Below are 18,978 nucleotides of genomic sequence, written 5' to 3'. Positions count from 1 at the left end.
CCTAGCATGTTATAAACAGTTACACTTTAAAATATAATTATTTTGCCTCTTTTTAAAATAGATCCAATGGGATGTAAATGCTGTAGTGATGGTAGGTCTCAAATCACTACAGTATTTATATTTCTTTAACAGCTGGGCATTTCATTGTATCCTTTTTGATTCTTTTTTTAAAAGACCAATTTGTACAGAAGTTTTAGGTCCATGGCAAAATGAACAGAAGGTACAGAGATTCCCCAACTGTCCCTACCCCCTTTTTATTCTTGAATCCATATTTCTATTCTAATTATTCCATAGAATTTAAATTTAGTGTAAAGTGTTCTATGCTTGGAAGTTTTAATTGATCACTTTTTCATGCTTTCTGTCCCCAAAAGGTATTAATTGAAAATTTAAAGCTATTAAATATCTTTTAACCATAGTACTTAAGTATTTTTTAAAAATTTCTGGATTGAGTTATCATTATTATTAATCTATATAAGTACATCAAATTTGAAAAAATAGTTAATAAACATAGAAAAAATTTTATTGAAAGGGTATCTCTTAATGAAATAAATAGGGCTTCTTTTTTAATTAATTGATTAGTTCCTGCATCCATGGATAAATATTACTATTGCCAGAAAAAAGACAGGGTTCAGTTTTAATTTTATTCTTTTTTCCACTTTTATAGATGTGAATGCAAGAAAGTTTGCTCACATAAGTGAACAAGAATAGAAGGAATTTTGTCACAGCAATGCCACTCAGTTCTTTAATATGAATTTTATGCCAAAAAAAGAAACCTGCTAGTCTTCCATCAAAAATTATTGTTATAGTCCATTACTCAACAACTGAGTAGGACATCTTTCAATGCCATTGATAAGAAGAATTGGAGACCATTTGACTTACAAGATGCTAGGGTCCAGCTGAGTACAGTATCTGGAGGTGTTCCCTGGTCTTTCCACCCCTTGGTAAAATGTGAGGTGGATGAGGGGTGTACTCTTCTTTCAGAAAGTAGAATGTAGGTGGTCATAAAAGGAGAAGTGAGGAAGAAAATGGGCTTGATGACTTGGATGTTGCTGTGTGATCAACCGTATACATTTTATGGAAAAGATACACCTATGGAATTGAGTATTTACTATTAGGTACCTTAGTTAAGTAACTAATAATTGAGGGAACTATTATCTTAAAGCTTACCTGTGTTCCCCTTGGAAAGGCTTTTTGCACCCTATGGTATGTGTACCCCAGTTGGAAGGTTATTGTTTTACAAAACAGAAATTGGCCACTTGGCTGGATCCATATGGAAAGTTACAATGAAGCTGATCCACAGTCTAAAGCACATCTAAGGAAGAAGTGTTGCAAAACTTTTGACTTGGTTCCACTACTACGAGACAGAGACAGTCAGTCTGGTCTAGCATAAGCCAATTTTTTTTTCTGCCAAGAAGCATGAAAACTTCTCATGGATGGAATGTCATCGCCTGGGAGATAAAAAAACATGTGTTCTTTGGCAGCACTTCGCGATGCCTTTTCTCACACCAACATCTAGAACCACAGGCAGTTCCAACTGACCAAGTGAACTGAAGAGAAAGCTCCCTCCACAGAAGGGGTGTTATGCTTAGATCTCACAGAAAAAGTAATTTCTTGCATATAATACATCATCGACAGCTGGTTTGGATTTATGTGTTTTCAATGAATGAAAGATGGGTTTGGGATTTCCCTACACACTTCTGGAGAATCTGAGATGCCTACAGGACAAGAGGCTGAAACATTTATGATGCAAGTGATTTCTACTGACATAAGAATTTAAATGAGAGTCCTCAAGTGAAAAAAACCTGTAAGTTAATTACTATGAGTACTTGTGACTTTCATATGTAAAAGAATCTGACTGTATATGACTGCTGAAAAGACTTGTTTTGGGATTTCCCTGATTGGATTGTGCAGAAGGAGTTTATAACCATGTTGCTGGCTATAATTAGGATGCTCACTCCTATTGCCTGTATTTCTATGTACTTCCATAGCCCCATATAAAAGTAACAGAGATGTATGATAAATAAATATGTAATATTTATGGTATTGAAGTATATAATAGATATAAGAAAGCATGTTATTTTGAAACCTCTTCATAAATATTAATTATTGATTTGTACAACTTGTCTATATTCTTAATTCAAATATTTGGGTACTAAATAGCTACTTAAGGAGTTTTATTTTCTAAGGTTAGTTTTGCTTTAAAGTTAGGGTATTGACTTAAGGGATTTTTAGTGATGTGGATGGTGATGGGCATGTGGAGAGAAGGAGAAAGTAAGGGTGGCAAGAAGGAAAATATGTAGTTTTATATAAGTCAGAGAAACTTCGGTTTTTGTTCTGCTAGAAACTAATGAACAAAATGGCATTATTTATTTCACTCAGTTCTTATCTGTAAAATGAATATAATACCTCCCCTACAATCTCACAGGATTATTATGAAAGCCTAGAGAAAAGGAATGTGCACAAATATTTTTAGAAGTTCAAAGTATGCAAGTGATAGCTGTCAGAGAACAACAGATTTTATGAAAACTGAATTAGAGATAGGTTACTGAACATGATAATGGGGAACTTAAAAAATGTTGGTGGTAAAGCATGATGTATTTAATGGACCAGCTCTCTGGGATGCCTTATTATGAAACTCCCTGGCAACTGCTACATAACAAATTTTCTTTTCCCTCAACAAAGAAAACCAATATTATGAATAACTGTTTTTCCACTAACAAGGGCACGATTTCTGTATCCTTTTCCTGTAAGACAAGGTGTAAATTTGCATTGAGTGAGAAAACATTAAGTAGGCAATGCCTTGCTTCAAGTCCGTTTGTTTAGATTAGGGAGAAAACTGTTTTTGGACCCAAATCAAACAAAATGAAGTAGCAATGAACTTTCACCACAGACTCCCTCAAGAAGAGTCGGAACTCGTTGGTGGAGCATTCAGTGATCTGGTTATAAGGTTTTGAACAATCCCCATCTCATTTACTGCAAATTATTAGGACAGCCTGCTGAGTTCGGAGACAAAGGCCATCCATATGACTCAAGATTTCTACCTTTAGGCTAAGGCCGAAGACACTGTGGGTTATATTTGAATGCTGCTATGACAAAATTTTATAAAGTGAATGAAGGGCACGCGAAGTATTTGATCTGGCCCATGATTCTTGGTATCCTCAAAGTTTTTCTTGTTCTTATTAAAGAAGTGGAAGCATCATCTGGCTTAGAGAGAGGGGACATCTGCAGCTTTAGGCAAACCTGATCCTGAGGTCTTCTCTTAGGGGCTGCCCACCACCTTAGCGTAGGGGTTCTCAGCCTCAGCACTACAGGTGTCTTGGGTCTGGCTGGCCTGTGCATTGCAGGATGTTTAGTGCCATCCAGGGCCTCCATCCACTGGATGTCAGTAGTGTTCCCTCACCCCACCTGCAAAGCCTCCACCTCATCCCCACACTTGTGACCACCAGAACAGATTCCAGGCTTTACCCAATGTCCCCTGGGGGAAATCAGCTCTGGTTGAAAATGACTACCTTAGTCCCTCTATCAGTCCTGCTCTTACCATCATCCCCATTTTCTTTCTTCTCCACATTCTCAGGACTGGAGTTCTGAACTGGAATTTCTTTCCAGGAACCCAGTTTCAATCTTACCTGATGCCAACTGATAATATTTTAGAAGGCTTTATTTTAATTAATTAATTAAATCATCTACTTATGTACCCACCTGTATTTTCTGAGTTTCTGCTATGAACTGGACACTGAAGTTATGAGGATGAAGGGACATATTTTATTAAATGCAATGAAAGAGAGCCATGCAATACACTGCAGTGTCTGTCAATGTATTTCAGTATACTACTGGTTGAGAGAACAGGTGTGTCTCTGTTGGGGACAATTTGCCAACAAATCCACCCAAAGTACCTTTATTGAAATCAACTCAGAACAACTAATGGAGACTATGCTGTAGACATCCCTGAAATGTTCTCTGTCTATATGGAACAGAACAGAACAGGCTTATATCATTTTCCCAGCTCCTAGAGCACAGGTCTGTACATAATGGTCTCGATTCTGTATAACTCTGAGTTCTAAACTGTCCAAGACTTCTTATCTGAGCTTACCAATGGGCCAGAGCCCCCGTGTTTTGTATGATAAATGAATGAAACTTAAGTCTATAATGAGAAGCAGAGTCTCAACACCATCACCATCTGGCATCAGACCTGCTTGCTCTGTCCTCTTTCTCTGGAATCAACTTCAGAATGATGGAGCCTCTTGAGAGCTTATAGCCAGGCAGATTCAGAGAAGTTTCAATGGAAGACTGACAAGTCAAATACTTGAATCAAATTGTCAGACCTACTACTAGCAATTAAATTTCAAATGTCACTTGAACATAGATGTGGTCTCCCAGAGGCTCACAAATGAGGTGTTTCATCTCCTACTGGGCTCAGAAGCAATCATCTATCATCCTGAGATGACAGTCCTTTCTACAGACCCCTACTGAGGCCAGGCAGTTTGTCCAGATTATCTTGAGACTTATTCAGCACTTACACCTTCTTTCAAACTTGAACTAATTCAAACAGAATACCAAACCATAGGCTACTCTTCGTACCAGCTCAGACCCTCTGCCCATCTAGCATGGCAGGAGAGATGAAGATCATTTTCACTCATCTTCATCTAGAAACATTCTGGCAGAATACAGACCCATAGCCTGCTGTCCGTGCCAGCTCGGACTCCTCGACTACTCTTTCTCGGCAGGGGGGCCGAGGATCACTTTCACAGTCGTCTTCATCTGAAAAGTCTCCACAGTCATTGTCACCATTACACAGAAGCCGCCTCTTTATGCATCTGCCTGTAATCAAAATCAGGAAAAACACTATGTGTCCAATGCCAAATTTTCTCTTTCTGAAGTTATCAAATGTACTTCAATGATAGAGGGGAGGGAAAACACACATCTTCGAGTTGTTTGTATAGAACATGTAGATGGCCCTTTTCTCAGCCCCTTTCACACTTGGAAATAAGAGCATCTAGAAGAATGTTTCTTTCTTTTCATGCATGAGTGCACACAGAAACCCACAATGAACAATGGGAGGCAAAGATTACCTGTACCACATTTAAAGTCATTTCCACAGTCATCCTCAGCATCTTCACAGGCCTGGGTGGGCTCACACAGTCGTCTGTCTCCCACAGCATCCAGGCATTTTTGCCCATTAAATTGTCCAAAGACCTCAATAGTTCGTGAGCGAAACTGCACAAAACCAGCTAGATAAGTTAGAATTTCTAATGCCAAAAACAGGATTATGATCTAAAACAGCCCCCACACCTCTGTAACCCTTGAAACCCAGGTAAGTCACTGGTTTTGAGATGGAAGCCCCAAAAGCAGTCACTAATGGCACTTATAGTTACACCTCATATTCTAGGGTTGGCAGCCCCTTGTACAGAAAATGTTCCTCATGACCCTCCTTTAGTACACTGTGCAACATTCAGATTTCCTGGCAGGGTGAGCCTCATCCATTTAGACATTTGTCTTCCCTTCTCAGTTTGGAACTCAGGTGGGGGTGCTCCCTGACTCATAGTCATTTTCCTGAAGAGGCTGACAATACAGTTCCCATTTGAGGACATCAGTGGGGAGTGACAATGAGCGCTTACCATTTGTTTGAGGCAAGGATCACATTCCGACCATTCACTCCAGGGGCTCATTATGCAGTCTATGGGCAATGGAGTGCCATTTTTTTGCGTTGGCTCTGGGGCAGAACTAAGGCAACAGATCATGTTAATTTATGACCATTATGTGTGTCTGTGTCCGAGAAGTTTTCACAAACTAGTTTAATTTATTTACTACTTCCTCTTCCCCCTTCCAAATCACAGACTTATCCTTTTACTACATCTCTCATTTGACATTTGATCGCATGCTGCTTTGTATATTCAGCTCACCTTTTTATTTAATTCTTTTACTGTATTGTAACTTTTGCTTTCAACCTCACAACAGCACCAATAATAATGGTGACATGAAAACAAGCAAATCATCCTGCTAAGCAGTTTACATTGACTAGTGTTGAAGATAGAAATCTTGTTTCACCTGTACCCACCAGAGAGTCTGATTAAGCCTCCAGTTGCCTGGTTCTCTTGCAAATTTAAGCCAACTGGCCCAGCCATTCGGGTAGCAGGCACTTCATAATTCAAGCTTTCCTACTCCTACATTTTGTATGTCCTAAATTGGGAGACTTACCACTTCACATTCCACTCCAGGATCCAGGGCTTAGTACTTATTTTTTTGAGTTTTAACATACATATTTTGGCACTTACAGCCTTCTTTCCCACCCCAGGCCCAGTGCTCAGCATGCTTTTCTGGCTTTGAACTCACCTTTGTCTTGGTTCACCATTTGGGTCTCTTCTGGTTGCAACACAATGTTGGACTATTATCTCATTCAGTGACAGAAATAAAACAAAAACCAAAGCCACCAAACGAGAATCCTATAAACTTTCCTGTGCCTGCTTCCCTGACTGGCACCCATCCTTTTTATGCAGCCTCTTACTCCAGAGGGAAGGCTAGGTAAGGCCAGGCCCCCCGTAAAAGCTCTAGATCCCTGCTCTTCTTTGAGACTTGGATCAATTGAAATTCTCCTCCATTTAAAATTCTCTATTTCTACCATAATGTGTTCAAGTCTTTGATATTAAATATAAATAAGTAAACAACTCTTCTGAGCTCTACATTTTTTTCCAGCCACCGCCATCTCCCTCCTGCCCCACAAGAAGAGCCATTTCTTAGAGGAATTGCTATAAACATATTTATGTTTTTCTAGCATCCCCCACACCCTCCAAAAATGTTTCATCTCCTTCTTTAACCTACATGCCCCTTTCGCTACCTTTTAAATTCTCTCATCCTTTTGACCAACTTGCCTGGACAGATAGTTCACACCGTGGTCTCTTGCTCCTTACCCAGCAGTCACCGCTCAGCCCTCCTGCCCCAGGGACGCTGCTCTTGCCCAAGTCAATGATGACTGTGATGTGGCTCATTTGGTTCCCCACCAGTCTTTAGTGTATTGACTTCTTCATAGCGGTCAATGCGGTTAACAAGTCTTGTTGAAAACTCTGTCTTCTCTTAGAGTGAGTAGCACTAGACACCTTTCATTTCTTCTTTCTTTTCTGCCCAGTTCTCTTACTCTCCTATAAGTGTCCTTCCCTTGGAGAGTCTCTGAAATGCTGTTTATTATCAAGGTCCTGTCTTTGGATCTCTTTTTCTCTCTCTCTTTTTTTTTTGTCCTCTCTCTGCACTTTTCCCAGGGCTTTGGTTTCCATGTGTACACCAATGACACTCAGAAGTACTCTGTCTGTGGTCCAGATATCTCTCCAGAATTTTAAACTCTAGGATATAACTCCCAATTGGATGTCTGCACTTGGATTTCTTCACGGCCCACTGAATTCAATGTACCCTAAAACAAATTCATTATCTGTCCTCTTCTCAGAACTGCTCCTCCCCCTGTATTTATCATCTTGGTAAATTTTTTTAAAACCGTTTATGCAATCATCTAAGCTAGAGTCTTGGGTGTCAACTTGTCTTGGGTGTTATCCCCATGCTCTCCTCCCATATCTAATCAACCACTGAAACATATTGTTTACAGTTTTGTAAATGACTCTTAAATCCATCCATTCTTCATCTCCTTCAGACATTTCTCCAGTCTATACTAACATTATATCTCTTCTAGATGATACATAGGAAATAATTTCTTTCCAATCCAATTTCCATAAATCATCCAGAGGCATCTTTTAAAAATGCAAATTTGGCCATCTAGTTCCCTACTGAAAACCTTTCAGTAGCTTCCCATTGCTCTTTTGATAAAGTCCAAATTTTCTAACATGGTGTGATATCCAAAACAATGACCCCCAAAGGTGTCCACGTACAAATCCCCAGAATCTGTGGATCTGTTACCTTACATGGCCTGAGAGACTTTGCAGATGTGAGTAAGAGTAAGTTATCCTGTATTATCTTGGTGATCTGTTCCAAACATGTGGTCTCTTAGAAGCATAAGAGTTGTTCAGAGAGATGTGAAGACAGAAGAAACAGGAGAAATTCAAAGCATAAGAAGGGACTCTATGTGGCTACTGTCTCTGAAGAAGAAGGAGGCCATGAACTAAGAAATGCAGGCAGCCTCTAGAAGCTGGAAGAAGCAAGAAAGTGGATTCTTCCCTTCAGTTCCAGAGTGAAACACAGCCCTGCCAACACTGTGATTCTTAGCCCACTTTGATTTGAGAGCCACTAGACTTCTGACTTGTGGAACTGTGGGATAATAGATTTGTACTGTTTTAGGCCACTGATTGTGGTAGTTTCTTACAGGTGCAATAGAAAATTAGAAATCACGGTCTAGAGAGCACTATGTGGCCTATCTTGTCCTAATTGTTCAACTTCACTTTTCTCCATCGAAACTCCAGCCATTGAGCTTGCAATTCCAGAGATAAACTACTTTTTCTTATGTCCTCAGGCCTTTAAACCTTCTATTCCCTATTTACCATACTGATCTCATGCTGGGCATAATTTCTTTTTTTACCGTGAACTTTCCCTAACCTCTTCATGTAATTCACATTTCTGTGTACAAGCTTTTATAGCCATTTATTGTTCCTTTTAGCATAAGCACCTTTGCTATTATATATTTCATTTAATTAATTTATTATTCAGTTACTTATCCATTCATTAACTATTTATTAATTTTTTTCTATATGCTAAGCATAGGGGATATAATGGTGTGCAAAACAACAAGAGAAAATAAAACAAAAACGATGATCCCTAAACAAACAGAGTTTATATTCTAGATAAAAATATCAGTGAGTTAAGGAACTTTTCAATCTTGTTCAGCTTGCATATCAACTGCCTGGAACACAACAGGTGCTCAGTAAATGTTTTTTGAACAAATAAATGAATAACTACATGCCAGAAGGGGAAGGAAGTCCTTGAATATGTTGTCTTGGACAGACCTAGTCCTGTATTTCTCTAGGTTATGATGTCCTGGTCAGCCACACACACTGTATTTGTGCAAGATTTGCTTGTCATGGAGGCAGGCTTCATGACTGGAGGCACCACTTTTGTAAGTCTGACTATTGCCTATACCATCCACAAAATCATGATGGCCTTTAATCTTATAAAAAATGTAGGTTAAAAACGTATTAAACAGACTCCTCAAAGAACCTGCTTTCCTTGAAGTCTGAGTACTCATGTGTATCTGAAACCACATAGCTGAGAAATTCTCTGCTAGAACTTTACCATAAAACTAAGGCCTTCCTGGAACTGACAGATCTCATCAAGAGGCAATGTAAATGCACCCTTATGTATGTAGTAGTTGGTCTCAATGCCGATTGCTTATCATAATTCTCAGATATTAAAAATAGGAATTATAAAATTGTGTTCCCCAGTCTGAACTAATTAAATCAGTCTTTCTGAAGATGGGCTTCAGGCATCAATGTTTTAAAAAAGTATCTCAGGTGATTATCACATTCATGCAATGTTGAGAAACACCACTTGGCAATATCTGGTGGATATCCATGAAATCTGAAGGGGTGGAATTCAAGTAGGTAAGGGGGCACATATTATATCAACATAATCTAAGCTTGAACTCACCATTGACCTGAAAATGTCACTGAGCTGATCCTATCGCTGGTTTCAGAAATTACTCCAAGCTCTACCTAGGAGCATCTCTATGGGTCTTGGCAATATCTTCTAATTTCTCCAGTATTAGTCCTATTGCCTTCAATGGAGTAGCTACTTCTGTCTATCTTTTTTTGTATTTATCACTGAGTTTTATGATCATGTTAGCATTTTGTTTTAGCATCTCCCCTACTCCCCTAAAGACATTACTTCCTGGGCTCTAGAAACCATACTCTACAGACAAGTGACAAGACACTTTCATCTTTCTCACCTGCCACCGAGACCAGCTTCAATGAATAACTAGTTCAGAGAGTATAATACTGCCTGGGGATCATGTATGGAAGGTAAAAATCCACTGAAAATACTCCAGAGTGAGTTACAGTTCTTTGTTGGGAAAGCCTAGAACCCAGACAGGGCTGATGAGAAAGGCTATTCATCTGTCTCACACATAAGGATCCTGTCCAGTGATACTGGCGTTGCCTAGACACTTCTTTATCTCTAACATCCTTTGCATTAATAGTAACCCCACAGTAACTGTGTGAAACTTAGTTCCCTTTCTTTTTAGCATCTAACTTAAACACTTTCCTTTTTTGCAGATTTGACTTACACTGTGGCCTTAGTACAGAGCACCAGATCTTTGCCTTTGACCCTTTATTGCCCTCCTAGACTGTGATTTGGATCCATCCCCTGAATGGTCCAACCTGTCCCCATAAGAAGGTCCTCATAGGTCACACCTTTGCTGCACTGGCAGCATGACTTGCATCCCTCTAGATACCAGGTTCAGTATATTTATTTGCTAGGATTGCTGTAACAAGGCACCACAGCCTGTGTGGCTTAAATTTTAGAAATTTATTTTCCCACAATTCAGGAGGCTGGAAGTCTGAGATCAAGGTGTTGGCAGTGGTAGTCTCTTCTGAGGCTTCTCTCCTTGGCTGATAGATGGCTGTCTTCTCCCTGTGTCTTCACATGGTCTTTCATCTGTATATGTCTGTGCTCTAATTTATTGTTCTTGTAAGGACACTGATCATACTGGATTAGAGCCCACCCTAATGACCTATTTAACTGAATTACTTCTTTAAAGACCCAATGTCCAAATACAGTCACATTTTGAGGTACTAGGGGTTTGAACATCAACATATGAATTTTGGGGAGACACATTTCAACCCATAACACTCAATAAATATTTGTTGATTAAGTAGTTCCTTATATTTGTCTACTTTTACTAGACAGTTTTCAAAAATCACTTTCTTATTAAGCTTTAATTCTACCACTGAGGGGTAAAGTTTGTAGGTGTTATTAGTTTTCTTTTATGGATGGGAAGCTAAAATAGGGAATTACACCGTCTGACTGAAGTTGGACAGTTAGTGGCAAAACTGAATTTAGAACCTAGGTCTTTCTACTACTTGTTCAATGAAATTTTTCCCTGTTCCCTGCACCACCTTTTTCTTTTTTCTTCCAACTTAAATTTGTCTTTGAAATAATCTACAAGGCGAGAGCTCTTTTAATAATTTTTGGATGTAAAACTCTCATAATTTTTAGAAATTGTGAGATGCAGTAGGTTAACTAGAATGTATTAATTTTTTAAAAATATAGCAGCTCCAGGTAAAGCTCATCAGTTGGACAGCCTGGTTCTTGCCTGGATTTATTTTAAGCTGACACCTAAATGATGTCAAATTAGGCAAAAATAAACTGAAAATTATGTGATTACCTGGTAGTTTTGGCTTCACTGGGCCAGGTCCCTGGATACTTGGAGACAAAATAAAGACAGAGCTCTCAGTAATTATGAGGAGGAAATAGACTATGCAAAAGAGACATGCTATTGAAATGAATGTGCTTCATAAATATTAAGATAGGACGTGAATGATCTTGGATAGCTCCTTCTGAGCCCAACACCCACTCCCTGGCTCCTTTGACTCACTAGGCAGATAATCTTTTGCAGCTCAAGGTCTGTATATGTACAATGCTCACCATCTGCCTTTCCCCCTGCTGAGCTATTAGGCTGAGTAGAGAAGTATTTGTAAAGCACTTTCAGGATTCTTAGGTGAAATGTATTTGTCAAGTAAAACGTATCTCCAAGTGTTTCAATCTCAGCTTGAAAGTCACCTCCCAGATCAAACTGATGTACATCAACACAGCAGGATGTCTAACTGGGCCAGAAATGAATTAAATGAAGGGCTATTGATGTAATTCTGGTCCCATCTCCCTGCCATAAAGAGTAATTTCCAGCTTTAAAAAAAGAGAACCTCAGGGGCAACTCAATCCCCAGGACACTTTGCGGTAGGCCCAGGCAGAAAACATGTATTGTAGGAAGGAATCTTTTTGTCAATAAATAATACAACATGGCTCCTTTGAGTGGAGAAATATAAGCTAGTTAGGCATGCGTTCTTAACCCATGTATCTTCCAGTTGGTTTAACCCATGCAATTTATAAAGATGAAAAGATAATATAATAGCAGTGTCCAAAATTCCCCTTTTTTCAGGACCTTTCCTGATTTCCCAGGTCCTAGTGAAGTGCTCCTCTCATGTTAATGACCCTTCTGGAGACCCTGCTCTGTGCCAGGAGTTGTTCTAGTGCCTGGAGCTTCAAGACAGCGTCCTTATCATGGAGCCTACATTCTAGTGGGTTCTACATTCTACTGAGATACAATGAATGAGTATATCAGAAAATATGCAGCATTGGGTAGAGGAAGGAGGTTTCTTATATAGGGTAGTGAGAGAACTCTCTCAGAGGAGGTGTGGTGCTTTAAAAATGTATTCACAAATTCTTTGACATTGTTCCCATCAAAGTTGGAGCCCACGTGCTCTTTTGAAGCTGGTGGGGCCTTTGTTAATGCCTTGATGAGCAAGATAGAGTAGAAGTGACCCAACATGATTTTCAAGGCTAGGTTAGTAAAGGCCATGCAAGTTCTGCTGTTTTATCTAAAAGACACTTGCTCCGGGAGCCATTCATCACTGTGTACGAAGCCGACCGCCCTGAGTCTACCTCGTGGCGTGCACACACGCACATGCACATATACACACACACACTCCTAAGAAGAATCAGTTGTTCCAGTCTCCTAGGTTTTTGGGTCTTCCCTGTCCAGGAGACAGGCACATGAATGAAGAAACCATCATGATGACCTCAGGCCCAGCCACTGTCTGACTACATCCATGTGGGAGACCCCTGACAACTGTTCCACTGAAAGTAGCCAACCTTAGATTCAGGAGTCAAAGAAACAATTGCTGTTACCTTAAGCTATTATCTTGGAATGATTTGTTACACAGCAAAAACTGAGCAGAACAGAAGGTGATATCTGATTAAGTCTTTGAATTAATTTAGAGAGAAGCTATGTGGGTGTCTAGAAAAAGAGTGTTCTAAGTTGGGGAGAAATAAGTGCAAAGGCCCTGAGGTGTCATGTTGGAGCACCAGCAGATATAGTGACAGAGCAGAGTGAGCAAAAAGGAGAGTGGCAGACGTGTGTGGAGAAAAGGCAGGGTGCAGATCATGCCTTGTAGGCTGTGGTGAGGAGTTTGGATTTGATTCTGAGCTTGATGGGAATCCTTAGAGTAGTAAAAAAGCAGGGGTAGCACTCAAACTTATGTTTTCAAAATTTTGAGATTTCTATCATTGCTAGAGGGAGAACTTACCACTGGAGAGTGGATAAGATTGGATACAGACCAGAAAGGATAGTAATTTGGGTTGGAGTAGTCACAGTGGGTTTGTTGAGAGGTGGGCAGACTTGGGATATATTTTTAAAGTAATACCAACAGGATTTGCTGATGGATTGCATGTGGGAGTGATACAAATGGAGGAGTTAAGTATGATTCCCAGGTTATTACCTGAGAAACTTGGTGAACAGTGGTGCAGGCTGGGTAAGGATGAGTGGAGGAATGGATAGGTATGTTTTGGACATTTTAAGTTTGGGTTGCCTGTTAGATTTTCGAAAGGACATGTTGACTAAGTAATCAGACATTTGGCTTGTGGAAGAGGGGTGCACCATAGATATAAACTGGAGAATTATCAGAGTATAAGTGGCATTTTACTCTTGAGGCTGGATGTGAGTGGGCACATCTAGAGTAAGGCCAAGGCCTGAGACAACATTTAAAGGAAACATTACAACATGTCTCTGTGCTGCTAGGAATGATTTGGCACAACAGGAGATCTTGGTGATGCAGGGAAGAGGGGCAGACTTACAGTAGCCTCGTCCCTGAGGAGGCTGCTGCACAGGAAGCTGGTGCACAAGCCGACAGCTTACATGCAGGGGAGGGAGCAACTATTTGGAGATGCCATTTTTTTCACCCATGAGATTGTCATATATCCAAGTTGGCTAAGAGGTCCTGCTGGTGAGGCTGTGGGGAAAGAGTGACCCTCATACTCTGCTGGTGAAAGTTCAAAAAAATACAAACCCTGTAGGGACATGGGGCAATTTCAGTAAAGTCACAAAAGTAATTTCCTTTCAACCCAGTTATATCACTTCTATGAACTAATCCTCAGGTACAATTATCCACTTGAAAAATGATATATGAATGAGGGCATTCATTGCAACACTGTTTATAGTACAAAAGATCAGCAACAACCCAAATGTTCAACAATAAAAGACAGGTTATCTGAACTGAACTGTATATCTGCACAATGGAAAATTGATCATTTGTAAGGAGAATGAGCAGCTTCCTTCTCTTCTGGATACAGAAAGGTTTTCAGGACATATTGTAAAATAAAAAAGGAGGAAAAATAAAACAAAGTACAAGAGAGCATGTCCCAGAGAATGAGATTATATATGACTCTATGCTTTAATCTACATTAATAATACTAGAAGGATACACAAGAAGCTAATAGAGGTGCTTGCCTCTAGAGTTTGGACAGCATGGGAGGGTAGTATTCTAAGTACTTGACATATAATGACATGGATCTCATGAAAAGTTGAGTGGAGAAAAAGACTTCTCTCTGTGTACTTTGTTAAGCTCTTTGATCTTTGAACCATGTAAATATTTTGTGATTTACAAATGACAAAGAAAAAAATGATAGTTATGCTCACAGAGCACTTAATGCTTGCCTGTCATTGTGCAAGCACATTGCATCATCTCTCATAGTAGATCAGGGGTTTCTCACAGCAGCTTACATTTTTATTCCCATTTTGCTGGTGAGAAACAGGCTTAGAGAAGTCAAGGAATTTGCCTACAGTCACACAGCTAGGAAATTGCCGACTCTGAAACCAAACTCAGACCACCTGGCTCCAGGACATATGTTATGAGCTATTGCTCTACTTGCACAGTGGTTTTTGACATTTCTATCCTACCTTGAGAAATATAAGAGATGGTGTCCTTCTCAGAACCTGTTCTCATGGGCACACTCATGTTTGCAAAGAGATGGTCACTGAAAATCCCCAGCAGCTCAGCAGTAGTACTGTAGCTGTGGCTGAAGATGAGTATCTGCAGCCATGTGGTATCCCCTGAAGGCCCGCTGAACTCCATCCCTTCCTCTCCTAAACCAGAAGGCATATCAAAATGAAAGTAATGGTAAGGTTATTATTTTGACGAGTACTTCACCCTTACTGAGGTCTTACCATGTGCCAGGCACAGATATTGTATGTTCACTACATGCATAATGATTTAGCCTTCACTAAAAACCTTACTAGGTAGGTGCTATCATTGGTACTGTTATGGGCTGAATTGTGTTTCTCCAAAAAGACACATTGAAGTGCTAACCCCTGCACCTCAAAATGTGACCTTATGTGGAAAGAGGGTCTTTACAGAGGAAATAAAGTTAAAATAAAGTTATTGGGGGATGGGCCCTAATCCAGTATGACTGGTGTCTTTATAAAACCAGACAGACATCACAGAGGGAAGGTGATGTGAAAGGTGGTCTTGTGATGATGACAGAGGCAGATTGGGATCATGTTGCTGCAAGCCAAGGACCGAGGCACCACCGGGAACCAGGAGGGATCCTACCCGGGGTCTCAGAGGGAACATTCCCTTTTGACATCTTGATTTTGGACTTCTGGCCTCCAGAACTGTGAGACTATACATTTCTGTTGTTTGAAGCCATCCAGTTTGTGGTACTAGGAAATGGGTACAATCAGCATCCCACAGATGAGGGAACAAAGGTACAGAGAGGTTGAGTGACCTGCCCAGATTTACATGGTGGGTGGGTCAGCAGTGGTGCATCCACCTGAGTTTGGGAAGCCTAGCTCCAAAGGAGTGCTCCACTCTGGTTAAAACTGCATTAAAAAAAAATCATTTGCAAACTTCAACTTTTTGAATGAACTAGGCATCTCATTTCTTGACTGACCTGAACACTTTGTTTTGACCTCAACCCTGTATCAAAGGGCAGAGCACAGAGTGTTCAGAGCAGGGCAACCTTAATGAACTCTCAAGGACCTGGCAGTGGGGGCGCTTGAAGCCAAATCTAGTTCAGCAGTGCAGCTGCTTAGAGTTAGGGGACCAGGCAAAGGGCTTCCTGGTTCCCGAAAACAGCTGAGTGGGGCCCAGATCCAGGGGGCCCTAACTTCAAAGCAGTTGAAGCCTTCCCCACAGCCTCTCATTTTTGAATAGCTGGAGTCACAATCCAGGATTCATGCGTTGTTTAAATTATTATTTTAACTTAAAAAAGGGTAAGTACAAGAAGGCTAATGCAACTTTCAGTAACTACCTTCCCCAATCCCCTCTGAGTGAAACAATTCTTCTTAGATAATGTGGGAAAAGGAAGCAATAGAATGAAGGATAGTGTGGTGGAGCACTTCACCCAAACCTGTGCTGGTCTGTGTAGCACCTCTGTGAGACCCCTCCAGGAAGATGCAGCCCTGTGAGCAAGCCACGTGCTAAGGGGGGCCCAGGTGCAATGGCAGCCTCCACTGTGCCAAGAGACAGGCAAAGATGTGCCTGAGATGGATGTCAGAGTCCAAAACAGAATTTGCTTAAACCAAGAGTCAAATGACCAAGGGGGGATTGAACACAGGTCAGTTATGTCTGAGCAGGAGGCAGTGTTTGGGCAGATAGCTGCCCCTAGCTACACTGTCAAAGCTGGAAATATTTCAATACTGTCACCAGATGGGACCATGCTGTTTCAGATCGCATAGACCTTGTGTTTTCCAGCATTCTGAGTACCATATTCCATAAGCACATAGTGTCTGGTTGATTTATTTCCTGGATCAGCTTGGCATGGGCTTCATGTCCCAGTCAGGATCAGAGCAAAAAGAAAGAAAGTAAGTGTCTTTACTGGAACTATAGCTGACAGGACCACACTGTGGTGATTCTTCTTGAATGGAAGAATTACATTAAACCTGAGGACACAATGTGTGCTTCCGGACAAAACTTAGGCTGTAAGGAGCAGAGGCAAAATGATTCACCTTTGCCTGATGTGGGATCTAAAGAATGATGTACCCAATAGTTAAGAGACTTAGACATTGAGGTGGTGGTGGAAAGATAAATTTCCCAGTTTTGAACTTCTTAGGTGATAGGTACTGATCAACCTTGGTCTATCAGTAATACTCTGATGAAAATCAGCTTTGTTTCATAATTCTAAGTATTTAAAAAAACTATCTCAGCCTTGTATTTCAAACACCTTGTTTAGAAAAAATCCCTGGAAATAGCAGCAGCTTTCTTCAGAAAACTCTCAAAGACACACCCTATATCTTTTCTTATCCTTTTTCAAAGTCTAAATTCTGGGGCTATGTATCTCAATGTGGGCTGAAATTTTTTACCTGCTTTGCTGCTAAGAAGTAATTTGAAACATCAAAGCCCACAATGAAATTCCAAAGACAAACAGAAAAGGGACTCACCTAGGAGTGGGCCCAGCTTTCAGGATGCTTATTTCTAAGATGCATATTGCAAACGTAAGCCACTGGCCGGCATACATCTCTGGCGAGGCAGCTCCGAGTGGGATGGCCAGACAGGTCCTACAAAGCTTTTATTTGCAAAAGGCCAGAGGACAAGGGAACAATAATTGTTTCGCTCTGGATTTTGGGTTTCCTGGGAGCTGAAGTCCAATGAAAGGAGAGCCATTTCGTAATTCTCAGCCTACTGTTTTCTCATGTGGATGAGTACATTTGGACAATGAGCCTGTGGGTGCCAAATTGCTAAGACAAGCAGGACTGCCATGTTAAAAAACAAAACAAAAATCCGAGTGGTTCTCATCCTCGATACTCTGGAAGGCAAGATGAGGGGATGTGCAATTTGGAAGAAAAAAGTTCTGTGGATCATTCCCATAGAGGCATAAACTCAAAATTAATGAAAGAACTGTACTGACTAGAAAACACAGACATAGATGTTCCAGTCTGAGAAGGAGCTGTGTGGGTTATTTCCTAACAGGCAGGCAAAGTATAGAATGCAACCATAAATCTAGCTTTCTTTATAGACATAGTGCATTGTTTTGAAGCATCCAGGTTAACTCCCTAAGGCATTTACATTATCCTGCAGGATGATATGACCTTTTTATCTCAGAAACAAACCTGTCAGCAAGATGGATTCTGTGATAGAATAATTTGCTCTAACCCACCATAAAGGACTGTGGGCAGGGGATGGTGTTTTGGAGGTCCCAGGTGAAGTGGACATCACAGCTGCTCTTAAAACACCGTTTGTGCAATAAAATGACCTGGAGACCTGTGAAAAACCACTGAGGCCTGCTCACCTTGCACTTGATTCTGGTTGAAATGATATGGGGTGGGATTCTGCATTAGTGCTTTTGAAAGCCTGCTGGGCTATTCAAATGTGAAGCCAGCACTGAGATTTAGAATGACCACCTTGAGAAGACATGAGATGCAATATGTCTGTCATTCAGTTTTATTTTTTAATTCGCTAACATAGGACTTAAGGAAATTTTGTAAGAATTCATTAATTACAAACAGGCAATTTTCAAACATGAACACATACAAAGAGCAATAAAACAGGGATTGGGGCTGGAGGATAACATATACTGTTAGTTATTGTAGTACTGCCTTATATTTCCACTAATGGTTCTACTTAGAATCTGAGTTCTCTATCTCACTACTCTTTCTTGCCCCTTCTTCTTTCATGCAGAGAGCCTGAGGTCTCTAATGGGACTAGTATCATTGGTGCCTGAATTTACTGTTGACCTGTAGACCATGCAGAATTGCCAACTAATAAGGTGATTCGAATGTGTATGGCAACACTTGCAAGTACGTCAATGAATAAATCTATGCCCAGACACTTGGGAGTCTTAGTTAATGACAAGTGGGTTGCATCCAGGTTTAGTATGAATCTGTCAACTATGATGAAACAATGCTCAGAACTCTTACATGGCTTCTTTGGATCCTGCCATGATACATACAGAAAGAAAGAATGAAAGAAGTACTTGAAGCAGGCAGGGTAAGATGATGTTAAAGCTAATTAGACTTAATGCCAATTGATTAGCCTTTGTGATACTTGACTTGATAATTAG

At 40.4% G+C, this 18,978-nt stretch overlaps 1 protein-coding gene across 1 annotated transcript in view; it reads right to left on the bottom strand.

Annotated features, from left to right (window-relative positions):
• C9 (complement C9) overlaps positions 1–17,515 on the bottom strand; it is a 53,715-nt gene extending 36,200 nt beyond the window's left edge. Inside the window, exons 1-4 of the mRNA XM_057495608.1 lie at positions 17,360–17,515; positions 5,616–5,721; positions 5,070–5,214; positions 4,671–4,818 (exon numbers count right to left, since the gene is read on the bottom strand). Of these exons, the coding sequence (XP_057351591.1) occupies positions 4,671–4,818; positions 5,070–5,214; positions 5,616–5,721; positions 17,360–17,436 (476 nt within the window). The 5' untranslated portion in view covers positions 17,437–17,515. The remainder of the gene's footprint in view (positions 1–4,670; positions 4,819–5,069; positions 5,215–5,615; positions 5,722–17,359) is intronic.
• Positions 17,516–18,978: the final 1,463 nt, after the last annotated feature.

This window comes from Manis pentadactyla, chromosome 2 (genome assembly GCF_030020395.1).
Source record: "Manis pentadactyla isolate mManPen7 chromosome 2, mManPen7.hap1, whole genome shotgun sequence".
Taxonomy (NCBI): Eukaryota; Metazoa; Chordata; class Mammalia; order Pholidota; family Manidae; genus Manis; species Manis pentadactyla.
The sequence above is the reverse complement of the archived record's forward strand: the minus strand, read 5'-3'. Positions and strand labels throughout refer to the sequence as shown.